This window comes from Pteropus alecto, unplaced genomic scaffold, assembly GCF_000325575.1.
Source record: "Pteropus alecto unplaced genomic scaffold, ASM32557v1 scaffold16, whole genome shotgun sequence".
In the NCBI taxonomy this organism is placed as follows: Eukaryota; Metazoa; Chordata; class Mammalia; order Chiroptera; family Pteropodidae; genus Pteropus; species Pteropus alecto.
Genome location: NW_006438867.1, coordinates 5,294,316 through 5,311,860, shown reverse-complemented (window position 1 = coordinate 5,311,860; position 17,545 = coordinate 5,294,316). Strand labels below are relative to the sequence as shown.

General features: G+C 42.2%; 1 protein-coding gene and 1 long non-coding RNA gene across 2 annotated transcripts in view; one reads left to right on the top strand and one right to left on the bottom strand.

The window, feature by feature from the left end:
- Positions 1-17,345, bottom strand: part of STARD13 (StAR related lipid transfer domain containing 13) — a 160,209-nt gene extending 142,864 nt beyond the window's left edge. The window contains exon 1 of the mRNA XM_015592396.2: positions 17,025-17,345. Within this exon, the coding sequence (XP_015447882.1) occupies positions 17,025-17,193 (169 nt within the window). The 5' untranslated portion in view covers positions 17,194-17,345. The remainder of the gene's footprint in view (positions 1-17,024) is intronic.
- On the top strand, positions 16-8,775 carry LOC112482886. The gene is made up of 2 exons (XR_003047435.1): positions 16-5,883; positions 8,313-8,775. It is a non-coding gene; the product is annotated as an uncharacterized LOC112482886 (long non-coding RNA).
- Positions 17,346-17,545: the final 200 nt, after the last annotated feature.

The following is a 17,545-nucleotide window of genomic DNA, read 5'->3' as shown; positions in this document are numbered from 1 at the left end:
TTCATCTATTCCTCTTTCTAAACTGCTGCTTTCATCCTTCCGCTTCTCCACTCCTAGGCCCTCAGGAGCTCCCCATCACCTATCAAATAAATTTCAAGTGCACTGCAGCCTGGCATCAACTTCTTCAACCTTATCATCTACACTTCCTGCAACACCTGCATCTCACCAGACTTGAACTACATCCTTCATTATTCAAATCCTACTCCACAATCCATTCTGCTGCCCTGCTTAAAATAACTCCTTCTGATTTTTATGCAGTGGAAACACAGCCACTTGCCATAGCTCAGGTCCATAGCTCAGATGGTCTTTTCCCCTGAAAATTCACTCATCTTTTGAATGCCTGTTTTGGTAGCCTGTTCGTCATCAGACCATGTATTTCCTCGAATGGCTGATATTAATGACAGTTTACAAGTCCCGGCTCGCTTAACTTTAATCTCCTTGAGGGCAGTGATCATATTTCACATTCTGCTTTCTACACAACACCAGCAAAGATCTGGCACACAATCGACTTTAAACGAATGTTTGTTGAAATACTGACTAGGTTAGGTTTTCCATTCGTATAGTTGATGCAGAAAAAGTGATATTCATTTCTAAAATGTGGCCTCTCTTGAATCTTTGTGTTAGTTACTGCTGTGTTACTAAAGTTGATGTCATGAGAAATTCGCCAGCAAACCACAAACACTAGTGTAGTGGTGTTAGCACACAGGTGAGCTCTCTGTAGGTGACAGGCCCTGACTTTTCCAGGACGGGAGAGCAGCAGTGCATTTTTTATTAGAGAGAGAGAGAGTTCCATGTTCTTGGACAATCAGAGCCTAGTTATTCAGATGCTAAGGAAGACACAAGGCAAACTGCTGGTGATGTCTTAACCTCGGGATTCCCCAGAAAGCTAGTAAGAATCACCAGCCCGTGCTGGCAGGCATGGCTACTTCCTGTCAAAGGCATCGAAGTGAAAGCAATGGAACACAAAATGACAACAACATCTGGAACTAGACTCCTTCCATGATGCCTCCACTGTCCCAGAACGATGCCCATCCCCACACCTACAACACTCTGTGGCGCCTCCTCAGGTCCACCTATTAAACTGTGGGGTGGACTGTGTTTTAACATTATAGCCCAAGGACCTAACAGCCCCTGGCACACAGTAGGTTCTCAAGCAGTGATTTTTGTGAGGGAAGGACTATGCTCCTCTCTGCAAAAATGGAAATCAATGACCGTACTTCCCTCTCTGTAAGCCGGTGAGTGCGTCACGAGATAGTCAAGACTCAATGTTCTGAGCTGAACAAATCTGATGAAAGCAGAAGACTTAGAAGGCCGTCTTTGAAAAGAAGCCAAGGGGGAATCTAGGCTTTGAAGATATCTTGTCCCACTAATTCTGCTGTCTCTTTTCTTCCAGGCTCTAGAGCAGGCTACAAACTTGAGAGTGAGGTGAAAATGGGGTGATAGACGTCCTCTCAGCCTATCTTAACACATCTTACGAGAGTCGAGAGTCGTTAGGAGAATGTATTATTCATTCCCAACTGACTGCCCTGCTGAGGCAAATGTTGTAAAGATGCTTCATTTGGGGAAGTTAGACTTGAAAGATTAGGACTTAGATGTGTTTCCATCAACTTTATGCCAGAGTCGAAGTTCATACTCAGAACTTAGTGGTGATGGTCTCATCGGTCTAAGGACTAAAAATATTTCCTATTATACCCAGAGCGTGGCAACTATCGGCTTTCAGGGGTAAATTCCATTCGATTGGGAAAATCTTGGTTGAATATCGCATAGTTTCGAAGCTGCTCTTGTCATACTTTTTCTCCTCCGAGGACACCTCAGACATTCTAATTTTGGATCCACTGTCATGGTGGCCCTTCCTTAGCTTCCGCTTTATGTAATTAACCCAACTTGGGTCCTCCTTTTCTTCCCCACAAGTAGTTAATCCACAGCCTAATGGGCCATGTTGCTATCTTTACAGTCCTTTCTCTTAGATTAATGTACTCCGGGTCCTGTGTAAGGACTTGGCTCTGTGCTAGGCACTTTGCATGTGCGACACCACCTCATTCCCCACAATTCTAGGTGGTAGATGTTAATATTTTTATTTTCACTTTATTTGCGACGACAGGCTAACAGAGGTCATGAAACTTGCTCAAGATCACACCACTAATCAGTGCTGGAACCAGCATTTGAGCTTAGGTCCAAATAACACCAAAGCCCATGCGTTTAAGCAATGCACGTTGCATCCACAAGCTACAAGTTTCAGAAAAAGCACAGCCTACCACGGCCAAAGAAAAAATGTCTGAAAGATTCTTTCTCCGAGAAGTCAAGGATTTGAAGGCTTCGTAACTCCCATGTCAAACTATTAATGTCGATCACAAAACACGGTAATTTATTTAAATGGCTGATCATTGAGTAGAGCCGATTATAATAAAGAAATGTATTTTGCTGAGCAAAAGGCTGAAGGGAAACTCAGAGCCTCATGTATACGTGTGGGGGCAGAAAGAAGTTAGCCCCACCCCCCTGCAAGAAAGACGTGAATAAAGTCTCGGAGTTTTTCTATTTGTTGGAGTTAGAGGTTTGGGAGAGCCATTCCATGTGCTAGATAAACAAGCCTCTTTCCTCTCCTTCACATTCCCCTCTCAAATGCCACTTCATTCAAGACACCCAGCCTTTCCAAATAACAACCAAATATGTAGAGTACTTAACAATTTTTAAAGATTTTCCACAAGTCTCGGCTTAATAATCGTTCTTTCTCCTGGAACCCACCACCATCGGCACACCCAAACATTCAAACAAACAAGCTAACAAACAAGCTAACAAACAGATATCCAAACTAGCAAACAAAATTCAAGCATTTTAAAGGGCTACGTTCCTTTTACCACATCTTCCTACGGCTTTCCAGACTAGACTGTGCCAGGCAAGGCAGCCCTAGGCACTGGGCACGTCTTTCCTTCATCAGACAACCTGTGCAGCATGACATCGGATCCCTTCGGTCCCCTCTCACTCAGACAATCCGCTGTAACCACAGTTAAGTTCTCGCTGGCCTCCACTAGACAGCCATGCCGGGCCATCCTGTCGGAAGCGGTAAATCGCACGCCTGTGAGCCTCGGGCCGGAAGCCCGGCTTACATCAGAGATTCATAACCCCAAAAGCCAGGACCTCCGACGCTTCAACTTGTCAAAGTCCCTGAGCCTGTAACACAGCACCTTTCACTTTTAAAGGTTTTCTTCTGCTCGTGATCATGGGAAATTATTCTTTAAGGGTAAAATAATATTTATGAGCTGAGTAAAAAATACAAAGTAAAATCCTTGACACCTCAGAATGCAAGAAAAATAAGAGAGAAACCAGGAGTTTGAAATGACACTAATTTATTATATAGATTCGCTCGTAGCACAGTAAATGCACACAAGGAAAATATAAAATGAAGATAAAAATTAGTAGACTTTGTTCACTCAGGAACCAATGGAAAAGAAAGAGTACTACATTACTCCCAAGTCCTTGAGGAGTGATATCAATTCTTATCCAAGGAAGACAAGCACAGACGGTGATGTTTTGCGTCTGGCCGAGGACTGAGAGCTGGGTATTGACGGCTTAGGCTCCTGCATTGAGGCTGCCTGTTGACTTTAACCAGCTGCCCTAACATCTCTCAGCCATGCCAAATTTGAGCGCCATGCCTTCCATTTTGGTTGACTTCACACCCATCGGTTTTTCCTTGACGATGTCACTGAGTGGCAGGAGCTGATAGTCTCCACATCGGACAGATGAAGCAATGGAGGCGCCAAGGGGTTAGGTGAAAACATCCGTGGTTACTAAGTTAGGACAAAGGCGACCCGGAAGCCAAGCCTCCCGCATTTCAGCTCCCTGCGCTTGCCCGACCGGCCAGATGTCTCTTTCTACTAAAAATATCACTATTCTGCTTATGCCTCACATTGTTCCTTTGTTTTCAAGATTCGTTTTCCCTGCAGAAGTTTTGACTCACGTGTCAGGTGTTTTATTCACAGTTTGGGCTGCTCGTCCCGGTGAAGTGTCACCATCTACGCTACGGGCTGTCTCCTGGGAAACCCAATTATTTCTGAAAACTTGAAATCGTATGCAACTGAGCCCCCCAAAATTAACCTCTTCTCCTTAAACATTCCTTTCCCTGAGCACTCGCACGAGCACAGTCGGTTCGTCAATCTCTTTATGTAAATAGTAGTCATGCAGCAAGGGAGGAGGTCTGTTTATTATTTTTGATCCTGTTTTGCTTCTGGCAAAATTTCACAAACAGCAGAAGTTGGCAGAACATTGATATTTTCTTCTGACTGGCTACTGTTCTCTAGCTTACAAGTGCAGAGTACAACTGTGACTATTCTGGTCTGCGGGACTCAGCCATGACTGAGGTCAAAATTACAAAATCGGGCTGGGGGGAGGTAAAAAAAAAAAAAAACCCAAAACCCTCCATCCAGGACATCCCTCCAGAAACGCTTTCCTTCCACTATAGAATTGTCGAGCTCGAGATCCAGAGTCCAGAGAGCACCACAGGTGTGACCTAATTGCCACCTGGCTTTTTGTCCCCCCTCCAAGGTGCACATTGAAGATGCCGTGAGCCACTGAGGTCCATGGGCCCTCAGAGGCCTGGGAAAGCCTGAGGGAGGACGAGCATCCGCCCCCAGTACTTTCTAGAAAGAAGGGCAGCATAGGAAGGAGGGGGAGGATGCAGGGATAAGGAACCTCTTCTTTCCCTCCCTTACGTTTGTTCCTACCTGACCCCACTGGATGCCTCGTCGCAGGAATGCTGATGCCTTGACATTGACTTTGGACAAAGGGTCCTTGATAAAGAGCGGCCAGTCCTCATGAGGGAGTGGGAGGGGCGTTACTATGTAGGATGGTCACGCAGAACTGCAGCTGGATTTGGAGGCGCAATGAAGTCCTCCAGCAACTTGAGAGGCTGGTGGGAGAGGGAGGACCAACCGAGTCTAAAATGATGAAACGCGACAGGACAGCCCACCTCGGTTCCGGGTAGGCACCCCTGCCTATGATTATCAGGGCAACGGAGTTGCGGAGCGGTGCAAACGACGCGGGCCCAGAATGACACAGACCAGAGGTCAAAGCGCAGCCCTGCCACCTACTTCCTGGGAGACTTAGGAAACGTTTTTTTTTGTTGTTTTTTTTTAACTCCCTGAGCCTTTGTTTTCTCATCTGCAAAACGAACATCATAAGATGTTGAGCACTAGGCCTCCCTACATTTATTTTCCAGATGAGTAAACTGAACTCTCAGAGCTCCATGAAATTTAAATAAAATAGCAATATATGTAGTGCCAAAAATAGTCCCTGGTACACAATAGGGAGCCCAAAATGAGAGAAACGATAAGTATACTATTACTGTTTTTAAACTGTGTAAACGTTTCAAAAGCTAACATTTATAAAAAGTTAAATCACCACTCCCCGGCCCCAAATAGTTTGCTTAAATGCACAGAAATGTTAATAAACCACGTTGACAACCTGCCTCTCCAGGAAGAACCCCAACTTTCGCTTTTCTTTTCACTGGGGCGGTCCAGTGGACGTGTTCTCCCCGAGCCCAGGAGGCAGGCCTCTCCCTCACCTCTGGGCACAGCTGCACAGGCTCAATCAAGCATGAGTGACAGTTAATGAGCCGCAAAGAACTTGTCTCAACTCCACGTCATTCCTGCATCATGGGACAAAGCAATACACTTCACAGAATAGAAGCTGTCGTGTCCCGGGCCAGCCCTGCTAGAGTAACCAACGATGGGAAGAGGCAGAGCGACAGGAGAAACTTCACGTGCAACAAACAAATATAATGGCCTTGTCAGAAACTGAACTGTAAAGCCGGAAGCGAGGCAGTCATCTGACTCTGAATGGGATGGGGGAAGGAAAAAGTTGGACTCTGAAACCATCTCTATTCTACCGGTGAGTTAATGTTTTACAGCTGCATTGGCCACTGCCAAGTTTCCTTATTCTGTTTCCTCAAGTGAGTCCATATTTATCTATAGGGGCCACTCAGGTAAGTGTGTTTTTCCATACGACAAAACCCAGGGAAATGCGTACGAAGGACTGACTCGGGAAATGAGATTAGAAACATTTCGAAGTGGGAAAACTTGCATATGCTTTTGTCAGGTCTCTGAAGGACAGATTTTAGAGGACAAAGCTTCCTAAGGTGTCCTTGACCTTCCACGTATAGTCAAGATACTGCATGTGGAATGCTCCACAGACTGTCACGCACTGTACCATTGCAGGAATCACTATGAAAATAGCTTTTCTGGGTCTCCATATGCAGACATCAAATATTTCATCCTATGAAACAAGGCTTTCACAAAGTTCGAGATTCGCATTTAAGTTACGAAGTATAAAGACTGTACTAGTTGATGTTTCTTTTCTTTGCGAGGGACTCTCCTAAATGCGGTTGACCTACGATTACATTTATTTCATATACAAATGAAGCAAAAGAATCCATGTTTATTTAATCCATTCAAAGCCAAGAACAAATTTCAGCAAATGCTAATGATCATATTCATATGCACTTTCTGAGCTGAGGAATTCAACAATCGAGAAGAATATTCGACGATTAAAATGAATAAAGTCCTCAGAGGAAATGGGCAACGAAAGCTCCTTAAGTAATTTGAATTAGTTTGAGAAAGTTTTCAAACTGCCAACTGGGCATTATTAGAAAGTTTATCTACAGTTCACAGCATTTCTTTCCTTTTAACTCTTCTATGCAAAGACCATTGGAATCCTGGAAAGTTTCTACAAAATTAACAAAAGTCTCAAAGTTAACTTGGTTTACAAAATCTCAACAACTTGGGATAGGCATTCAGATATTATCGAGATAAGCATATATAGATAGAACCGTCTATTACTGGTTAATGAGGCTTGTCTCAGGCCTTGCTCCCACCCCCACCCCAGCCCCCACACAGATAGGCTCCCCGCCTTTCACTGTGGCTGCTGAGAGCACAGCCCCCATGCCTCCCTCCAGTGCTGCCTTCTCCAGCTTGGGGCTTCCCATCACGTGACTCCAAGAGCCGAGTCCATTTCTTGCCTCTTTTCCTGCTGGACGGTAGGGTCCACAGGCTTGGCTGTTTATCCACATGAGTTGAAACCTGGCCTAAACCTACCATTTCAGGTCACTTCAAGGCAACTAAAAAGAGTAACTGCTGAACGTAGAAAACCACAGTTGGGAGCAGCGATGGTTTTTGTTACAGCTTAAGATTAACAAAAATAAACTCTTTGGTTTCCAATTTTGTGATGTTTATTTTTCGAGGACACAAAAATGTGGCAGAATATCCACCTGCCTTAGTAAACCTGGTATAGAGTGCATAATTTACTCATTTGAAGACACAGTACAGAGGTCTCCCCTTATAACTGGGGGATACCTTCCAAGACCGCCAGTGAATACCTGAAACTTGGGATAGTACCAAACCCTATATGTACAGTTGTCCAAGATCTGAGGAGCGTCAAGTCCCTTACATAAAACGACACGGCATTTGCATCTAACCTATGCACGGCCTTCTGTAAACTTTAAATCATCTCTAAACTACTTATAACACCTGAAACAAGGTAAACGGTATGAAAACAGCTGTTATACTGTGCTGCTTAGGGAATAATGGCAAGAAAAAAAGTTGGGACATGTGTAGTACAGACGCGGCCACCGCGGTTGGCGGAATCCACGGACGTAGAACCCGCAGATACAGAGGCCCACTTCGCTGTGTTTTCCTATGTATACACGCTAGGATAAAGCTTGATTGATAAGTTAGGCACAGGGAGAGATTAACAACGATAACTAATAATAATATGGAATGGTTACGGCAAAATTCTGTAATGAGAGTTATGTGACTGGTCGTTCCCTCTCAAAATGTCTTACCGGGAGGTACTCACCTTTTTACTTAAAGGAAGTACTTTACAGCTTCTCTTCGGTGTATCTGAACTGCCAGAGTCACTACTCCTGTCCGCTGGGGCCATTATTAAGTCAAATAAGGGTGACTTGAATGCAGACGCTGCAGTTGACTACAGATAACTAAAACCATGAAAAGTGAAACCACGGATAAGACAGACCACTGTACATGTGCCACACACAGATGTTTGTTTAATATATATATTTTCTCATATTGGGTATTTTGTACATGCTATGTACACTGTGCTCTGTGTTTAATTATATCCTCTCATTGAATCTTTGCAATAACTTTGAGATAGTGGCTATCATTAGTTCTATTTTGCCCACGGGGGAAATGAAGCTTAGAAATGTTAAGTAACTTGGCCAAGGTCACTCTGCTAGGAAGATGTAGAGCTAGATTTCAAGTTCAAGCTGCATAACTCCAAAGGCCTCCAATTTTTCCAAACTATAGATGCAGAAAGTTTGGGGAGTGGACGAACAAACAGTGTCCTGGGGATAGTCTGGATCCCATGAGGCTATTTATAAAAGAGAAGAAAGTGTTTCTTGAAATTCGATCAACACATTTCAATTATTTGCCCCTAAGAACACGGGTTTCAACATCCTGCCAACAAAAACAACTGCTGAGAGACCGTCACACAAGCAGGTAAGAAGCAAACCCCCTACCATTTTATAAGCTGTTCCAAGCAACCCCAGTGGATTGCCCACCGCGGCCAGTGACGACATACAAACACTCCCACGTGGAATCGCATAACACTCTGTGTTGGGCCCGACAGCGGATGATGAACTCAGCCACTGAAATTCTTTCGCAGTCCTCTTCAAGCTATCCTGCAAGACTGATTTCCCTTCTTGCTTGCCAAGTATTTCCCCGCTCCCTCTTCTAGGAAGCCAGTAATAAAAATATTTAAGCAGCTCTATCTGCCTTAGACCTTCCTCCTACGAGCACAGCAAGTAGAATGGAAGAGTAACGGTGAGAACTGGAATGCTGAGGAAAGGGGTGTTAGCTGACCCTTCTATCCAAAGAGATCGATGTGAGCGAAGGTGCTTTGATTTTTAAGAACCTGTAATACATAACACGCGGTTTGACACAGGCCCAAACAGTAAGGGCTTTGCAATGGATTTCATTCCCTACCTTGAGAAATGCGTTTAGTGGGAAATGTCTCGTGTTCTTCAAAGCATCTGGAGAGATTTAAATTTCTGTATCAGGAACTCATCTTATTTGGGGTGGTGTTGGGGAGGCGGGGAATGGTTGCAATGCCATTATCATTGGAATTCTAAATCTTTCTTATTTCTCATAGTAATTTTAAATATTAGAAAAATTAGGGGGTAGTAAAACACTCAGAGGAAAATATGATTTTATGACTATCATACTTTTTTTTCTGTCTATCATTCGGTGAAGACAAACGTATGTTAAATGCTACTGTTCATTTATAGAAATGGAATATTAATCCGATGTTCTTGTCATCCATATGTATGATTTTTCTTCCGAGAAGAGAGGACTGGGGATTCAGGAAGAGAATGCCTTCCTCAGCTCAAAATGCTGACATGTAAATTAGTTACTCGGTGAATGCCAAGTTCCTTTATAATCTCCACTCTCTCTATACTGTTTCACCCTCGCGTTTTATCAGTGTTGGAGGCCGGGCGATGAAAATCATTGGTATTTGAGTCAGCTCTGCCTCTGTCAGAACTTTCAAATTACCAGGGTTCCTATGCCTTGTGAGTGAAATAATCTGACAGTCTAACCAGACATTTTGGATTTATTTCTATCGATTTCCTTTTTCTAACAGCGTTAGCATGTTCTGTATTTTAAGTTATTATCCAAACACGCCATTTAAATTCCTTTAGATTCTAAGCTTCAGAGAGAGAGAGAGAGAGAGAGAGAGAAATAAAATCTTTTCAAACAATAGTGTATAAATTTTCATGGTAATCTGTATATTTGTCCCGCCCTAGACTGCACTATCTATAGTGACGGCTATGGTCTTGTGTGACTTTGCAACACAAGGATTTGCACTAGACAGTACAGCTAATTCCCCATGCATTCTGTTGGAGCTTTTTGACATTTCGTGGATTTTTCTCAAAAAACATCAATCATAATGCAAATGCTGATGCCATCAGGAGATAAAAATACCTTAATTTTGTATCTGTAATCTTCCTGGGAAACGTGATCAGTTGCTTACATAACTAAACGAAACAAATTAGCTTCTCATTCAAGAAATTAGTAATTAGATTTTACTAATTAAAATGACCAAGTCGCTTTATTCTGTGGTACTGAGAGAGACTTTATGTACCAAGGAGATGCTTGGAACGTGAAGTCAGAAATGGACTCTGAGCCATCCATCAACGCCTGAGTTCAGGAGCATATGGCTCACATCACCTAGAGCCAGAGGGAATCTGAAATTCCTGGAGACATTCCTATTTCTTTCCCCTGGGGCAGTGACTCCACATTCCAGCAGAAAGGGACTATCCTGAAGTAGCTGTCATAATGTCAGACCCCTTCAGAACTCACCTAGGAATTCAGTTTTATCACACATTAGAGAGATCCAGAGCTAAAGAGTAATAATTTCTTTCTTCTGGCCAGCAGTGCCTATCCTGTAGAGTTCTCTGAAGACCGGGTGTACTCTCGTTATAATTATTAACTCTGCCCCTACTCCCGACCGTTCAGTTTTCTGCCTGGTGAATGTGCAGCAACCACCTAATCAGGTTAGAATCTTCCTTTGGCTGTTAATTTTCATAAAGAGATGTCCATTCTGCCTTTCCCCAGTTGATTTTTAAAGTATATAGAGATGTCCTTATTTGAAAACAGAATACTTGCAACGTTACTCTCCAAAATACTTCAGACTATCTACTATACCCAGTCCACACAAGAAATAGGATCCAAGCGTGTCTGGATGAATCACTCAGGCTTTCCAAAATGTGTTCCCTGGGGAACACTGGTTTTAAAAGATGTCACTTCCCGGTAACAGGTGAAAAATGGTTTCATGATGAAATATACCAGTTTCAACAAAATTAAACTCTTTTCTGCGGGATTTCTCAGAGGCTTTCATAAGTGTGAAATTCCAAGAAGGGTAAGAGGATACAGCGTTTCCCAAAATTACTTAAGCACAGAAACATCTCCCGCTGAATAGCTACCGGGACTCGTGTTCTGTAAAGGAGACTTGGAAAAATTGTCTCTAGATCGTCTCCATGCTACTTCTAGCTGGAGAATTAGGGGATTGCCTACCGAACCTCCTTGTTTTGACCAACGCACTTCTTCCCCAAATATTTTCCTGAGTTATAATCTGTTGTTACACCCCCACTTTCACTAAGAGGCTTGCTATTGAATCCCCACCCCCACCCCGGGGATGTCTAAAGCACCATCCACTACAGCTTGAAGTCTCTTTACGAGATTCAGATGAGAACTTGCTCTCCTGCATCAAGTTCTCGGGAGAAAATTCCCCCGAATACCAACACCCACGGAAACCTGTGTTATATGTTTTTAACATGTGGATACGGCTAACCGTCCCCGATCATGTTTTCCTCTAGGCTTAGATTAGAAAAGCTCCAGCTAAATACGCAGCGCACTTTCAATTATTATTCAGGGCCTTGCGTTTTATATTTGTACATAATATCTGTTCCTAGGTTTATATTATTAATTGATGTACATTTTTCTTTTCATGAAAGCTGTCTCTCTTTTTTTTTTTTTAACTGAGTTGTATATATATTCTTCTATAAATTACTTCTATAAATCCCATAGGTAATAAGGCAGAATGAAAATTAACATATGTCTTAACCCGCACCGAAATCACATTCAGATTGCCCCCAAGGAGGCAGAAGATAATTTTTACATGCTCCTTATTTCATTCGAATATCCGGTGTCATGTGCAATGCGGGGTCACATTCTCCTACCTTCTGCTTGGACCGTCTTCCCCAGGCTCACTACCGTGTTCTCACAGCTAATGAAATGCAGGCAGGACGAGTCCCCATTAACAACCTGTCCCCCCTAAACCCCACCGATTTATTTCCCTTTATATAAGAGGTTTACCAAAACCCACTGTCATTTTCTCTCTTTCTAAATTTGTTTGAGTCACCAATCGATATTATTCAGACCACTAGGGGTGATTGTTTATTTTTTCTAACTTGTGCTTTTAAATCTGCCCGTGATTAAGTTGCTAAGAAAATGAGGCAACTTGCCTTATGAGAGTTGACCAGTATCTACAATTTACTAAGAATTAAAGCTATGCCTTTAGGGGTGGGAGTTATGAGAAAAAACAATCTCTATTCATTTAAACCAATGTTCCAAAATCCAAATTTGGCAACTGCCTGCATCTGGGATGTGTGTTTATAACATCGGAGCTGATAAAAGCAGTGACATGGAGCCATGGAAGTGGCCATTTAGCTAATGAAAAACTCTTAAGTCTTATATGTGTACAAGCACGTTGCTCTTTGTTAATTTCCTTTTCGTACTTATTTCTTGACTGCTCACATTTTTACTATGTGATCATTTAAAAGAATGTTATCCACAGTTTGTTGACCTCATTCACTTAATAGATTGTGCTGTAACTTTTGGTTAAACAGTATCCATGACGTACAGGCTCTTCAGCACTGGATAGAAGGAGGCTGATTCATGAAACACGAATTTCTGTCCTTTGAAAAACTTGAGCAATACATGATGAATGCATGTTCGTCCTGTTTTCTGTGTTCCATCTGTCTTTCTGCCAGCATATTCACCCTCTATTTCTGAAAGTAGTGAGGTAAGAAAGAACTAAAGACAGAGAAAGGTCAGTTCCAAAAGAACAAACGACTGTTTAATTTCAGTGGATGCTACCCAGCTGGTAGGGGATTCGACCACGAGGGATGAGCAATGCCGCCACTTGGGTTGGGCAATCTCCCAAGATGCCATTTGACTTGACTGAGTCACAAGAGAGGCTGCCACGCTAGCCCAGTCCCATTCCCTGGGAACACCAGTATGGTGCTTTATTCCACTCTAGTTAAGCAACTCAGGTGCTATCTCTAAAAATAGTCTCAGATAAAAAGTCAATAAAAATGCAAATCTAATGTTCACTAATTCTCTTCCTGGTGAAATTTTCTAGAGTCTGCATTTCTATTAAGACGTATTTTTGTGGAAAGTGGGGGTACACCTACACAGACCTCCTCCGCCCCCTAGTCCTTGTCATAGGCCACACTTCACGATAACTCCATTTCGGAGTCCTGGACTCCTGAGAAACAAAGGTTTTTTTAGAAGGTTCTTAATAATTATAGGTTACACTGACATTTAAATAGTCCACAAGATCGGACATCTTAACATCCCTATTAAATTGATGATGAGAGCATTAAATAAGTATTAAAGAATGTTCAGGTAGATGTTAAGGGACATAATAAGCAAAACGTAAATAAGAACTACTGTCTCTCTCATAAAGTAACAACCGTGGTCACAGAACCCTAGAATTTTAGAGATATGGGGACTTTGCATTTATGTAATCCAAACTCTTTATTTTCTGAAAGAAAGAAAGGACGCTCAGAAAAGTTGTGGCCTGATACAGATCACACAGGTATAAGCGGCGGAGGAAGAACTGAAATTTCCTTTCCACTTGACCATTTCCTTGACAGGTTGTAGGAAAATGATAAACCACTGACTTATTCCACATGAGAGAGCTACTCTGTTTCCTTTTCGGCTTCTATGGCTGTAGGTCGACGTTCCCCTACTTTGCACCCTTCATTCAAGGAGTCACTGACCCAACTACGAAGAGACCTTCAGAACCAGAATAAACCTGAGCGATCGCAGTCCAGCCATTCCATTTTCTCATCGAGAAACAAAGGCCCAGTGAAGTTCCGAAACGTATCACAGTAAAAGAACGAGAGAGCATCTCAAGAGAGCCTGCCTGCCGTCTCCTTTTATTTCTGATTCAGTGCACTTTACGGCAGTCTGGTCCACATCATGCTGTTTTATGCATTTAAAAAATATATATATATATATTTTTAACGTTTAGTAGCATGATGAATTCTTTCACCAAGCAAGTAATCGTATTTATAGATCTGCTTAGCTTTGAATCTTTCAAATAGCACTGAACGTGGCTATAGACTTGAAGCATGGCACACATATAGCCAATAAATCGTAGCCATCAAATAATGACACGAGATTCGTATTCTCTCTTCCCATGGCCAAAGCGCTCTTCCTCCACCTCCTCAAGGTCCCCCCTCTTGTCTGACCCCAAGGGCCTGCCAGTGAGGGAGATAAGGACCATTATTATTTCCATCCTCTCTCCCTAACAATTCCCCCATTGATTCAGCAAGACTGGAGGATAGGAATTATGGGCAGTGCGACTTATGGTAAATGTTCACTTTGCAAACACTCTATTTTCAATATCTCTTCTCTCTTTAACTGGACTTAAAACTCCAGAAATGAAAAGAAAGCTAGAGAAATGATGCCCGTAGAGTTTGGAGCGAACCCTAAGATGAGCAAGTTTAGATTCATCCTGGGTTTGGGCTGCAAATTCTGATCCTATGCATCATCAAAGATTCCTTTATTTCTCCTCCGTGTTTTTCCTCCCCATGAGTGTATCTGCTGTTGAATCATGTCCATGCCTTCGATGCTTACCTCACTGTAATGAGGTCAGTGGGGAGCAACTTACTGTTGTTTGCATTGTTCCCGACAACCATGAGAGACTGTGAGTATAAGTAACAGTGCCCCAAATTATATTAATAGAATGCTAAATCTTCCTTAAAAGACCTATAGCAGAGCAATGCAAACGATTTTACAGATGTGGCTGTCATTTCAAGATACCAATATGCGAACGATACGTACAAAAAAAATAGCAGTGTTATTAATTTAATATGCACTAGATAAGCTTTAACTGAATGATTATAGGCCATTAGTAAAACAACTTGACATCACGCCCTCTTGGGGACTAACTGTTCACAGAAGGTAAAACACATAGCATTTTGCTTCCGCTTGGGGGGGAAAAAAAAAACGGACTGGAAACATCATAGTGAGTGCCCAATTCTGACTGTGTAACATGGTTCACTGTCGTATCCTGAGTAGAAAAAAAAAAAAAGTCTTTGGCGTATTATATAATTCAAAAATCAACCATAGGTTCAGTACTTTAACCCTCACCGTAAAAAATAAAAAGCATTTTAGTGCATTAGGCAGCATGGGCTTTAGAGTCGGATTCAAATACCAGCTCCTACCATGTAGCCTCAGAGAAGTTACTTGAACTCTACGTGCCTCTGTCTTCTCACCTTTAAAATGGGTATACTAATAGTACTTACCTATAAAGATTTTTGTGCGGATAAGGTAAACTGAGATATATAGAAAACTCTGAGAGCAGTGCTGATACATTATAAATGCTCAATCAGTATTCTCTACTATTACAGTAAACCAATCAATCATATAGTAAACCCAGTAAAAACTGTTTTGCTTCTGCTTTCTCAATGTCTTACTATACAACTGAACGGTATTAACAAATGAGTTCCGAATCACTGGACTATTGGAATTCTTTCATGCTTTCCTGTGATCACAAGTCTCGCTTTTAATTTTTAGACATTCATAGGCTTCAAACATTCCACTGCCCAATACAAAAAGGTGAGATTGCTTAAGTTTTCTTATTAGGCAAAATGAAACAAACTCGGAGTACACTTTCAATGATCATGCACATGTTCATAACTTCAAGTCCTTAGTTCCAAAAAAGACATAAATAATTTTTAGTGAAGGTAATTATAGTAAATACATTTAAAGAACTTTGCAAAGCAATTTCAAACGATTGCTATGCAATGTTTCTAACATAATACACTCTGTATGCATGCCGAGTGTATACAGAGCATAAATCATAAATCATCCACAAACATTTATCAAGCCCCTGTGTCCATAATGATGATGGCATCTGGTAAAGCACCACTGTCAGAAATCTCTAAAACAAAAATGGAGCTGGTTTTTATTCTAAGCCTGATGTATTTTTAAATCAAGCTACAGGGAAATAATTACTTTTGTTTCTATTCAATCAAGACCTGCACACAGTTTATGGAATGACATAATATCCTTCCTGAAATCAGACCGGTATGTAGGATCAGTATCCTTCACACATAACCAGTTCCTGAACCTTTACAAACAAATCCCAATTTCCAAGGAAACAATCTCATCAGATGCTGCTCACTAGAATACGTATTGTTCCTTTTGGAAACATTACAATAAGATTTTCATGATTACAAATCTCAACTTCCCCTCTAGAATTCGATATAATCTTAAACTCATTTATTGAAGTAGAATTTGTTTGTATAATGGCTCTAGAAAATCACCAATATAAAAACTTACTTTTTTTTTAGTCCAGGAGGGGGGAGGTCATAAACTGCATGAACTTACTGTATATATGTGGGTGCGTGGGTGTGTCTTTTAAATGGGCACCAGTTAGAGACGTCTCGGGAATGGTCACCTGTCTCGTGCAGTTTCTACAGACCTATTTAAACTAGTTTTTGGACAATGATGATGAATTTTAGTGATGTCCGGGCTGCTGGCTTTTTTTTTTTTTTTTCCTTGAGAATAAAAAGGAACATCTAGCAGCTTGTAATCAATCAATATATTCACCACGCGAAGCTGGTGCTTTTGTGCAAAAGTCACAAGGTTTGTTCTGAGGTTGGAGGACAGGTTTTATCCTTCACCAGATAAACAATATCAACAAATCAGAGGCAATTACTGACATAAACATACAAAGAGGCAGAGAATGTGATTCTGGTTGTCAGCCTGAAGGGCCTTAAGAATAGAATTCTAACTTTCCCCAGTCACTAAGAATGTTCTAAAGAGTCTGTGCAGGGTGGAGGCCAGTTCCCCCGCCCTCTTAATTCAATAACAAGAGTCCACGTTTTAAATGTGACAGAGTGTGAATGACCTGCAGAAAAGCTCCTAAAATACACACTGACTAAACCTGTAGACACACGTACATTTTTTTTTTTGGAAATTTACAATTCACCGTCCTGCCGTGAGTTTTTTTGTGCACTTTATGTTGAGTTACGTGGCAGCTAAGTGCTGTCACTGTTCGCTTAAAACTGTAGCCTGAAGTTATTTCTAAAAGTTACGTGCAACGTGGCATAGAAATCCATATACTGTACAGTGAAAACAGCAATTTAACAAAACTGGGTTCGCATGAGACAGAGCCAAGAGAAATTGATCAGCAACAGCCTTCCACTGCCGGTAACTCACCTTGTTGAATTTTAGTCACTAGCTGATGGCGTGCTAGAATCCGGCTCATCCTGTAAGGAGAGCGCCTCGTAGTCTGATCGAATCGCAAGTACATCTCCTGGCCCTCAGGTGTCATGGAATTTAGATAGTAGCAGCCTGAAGCTGGGGTCCTGGGTCCCTGACCGAACATCTTGGCAGATTTTCTTCTGCCACTTCAGTCTGCTTTGTGGCTGCTTCCGTCTGTCTCCAGTGAGAGCAAGGCACCGAGCTCGGCAGAACTCCACAGACCGAGCGATTTTTAAAAAGAAATAGGAGTGCCAAAAGCCACAAGTCAGAATTCCAACCCTCTGGCCCTCACGTGACCGCGGGAGCCAATCAGAGGAAGAGAGGAGAATGGGAACTTTCACAGTCAGCCCCAGCCCCGAGGAGAAGCAGTTCCAGCAGTTCTGACCCCTCTCCAAGGCTGAAAGCAAATGCGAGTAATTTGCCGGTGCCTCAGAGCTGACTCAGGACCAGGAAGCAGCACTCATTAAGAGAGTTAA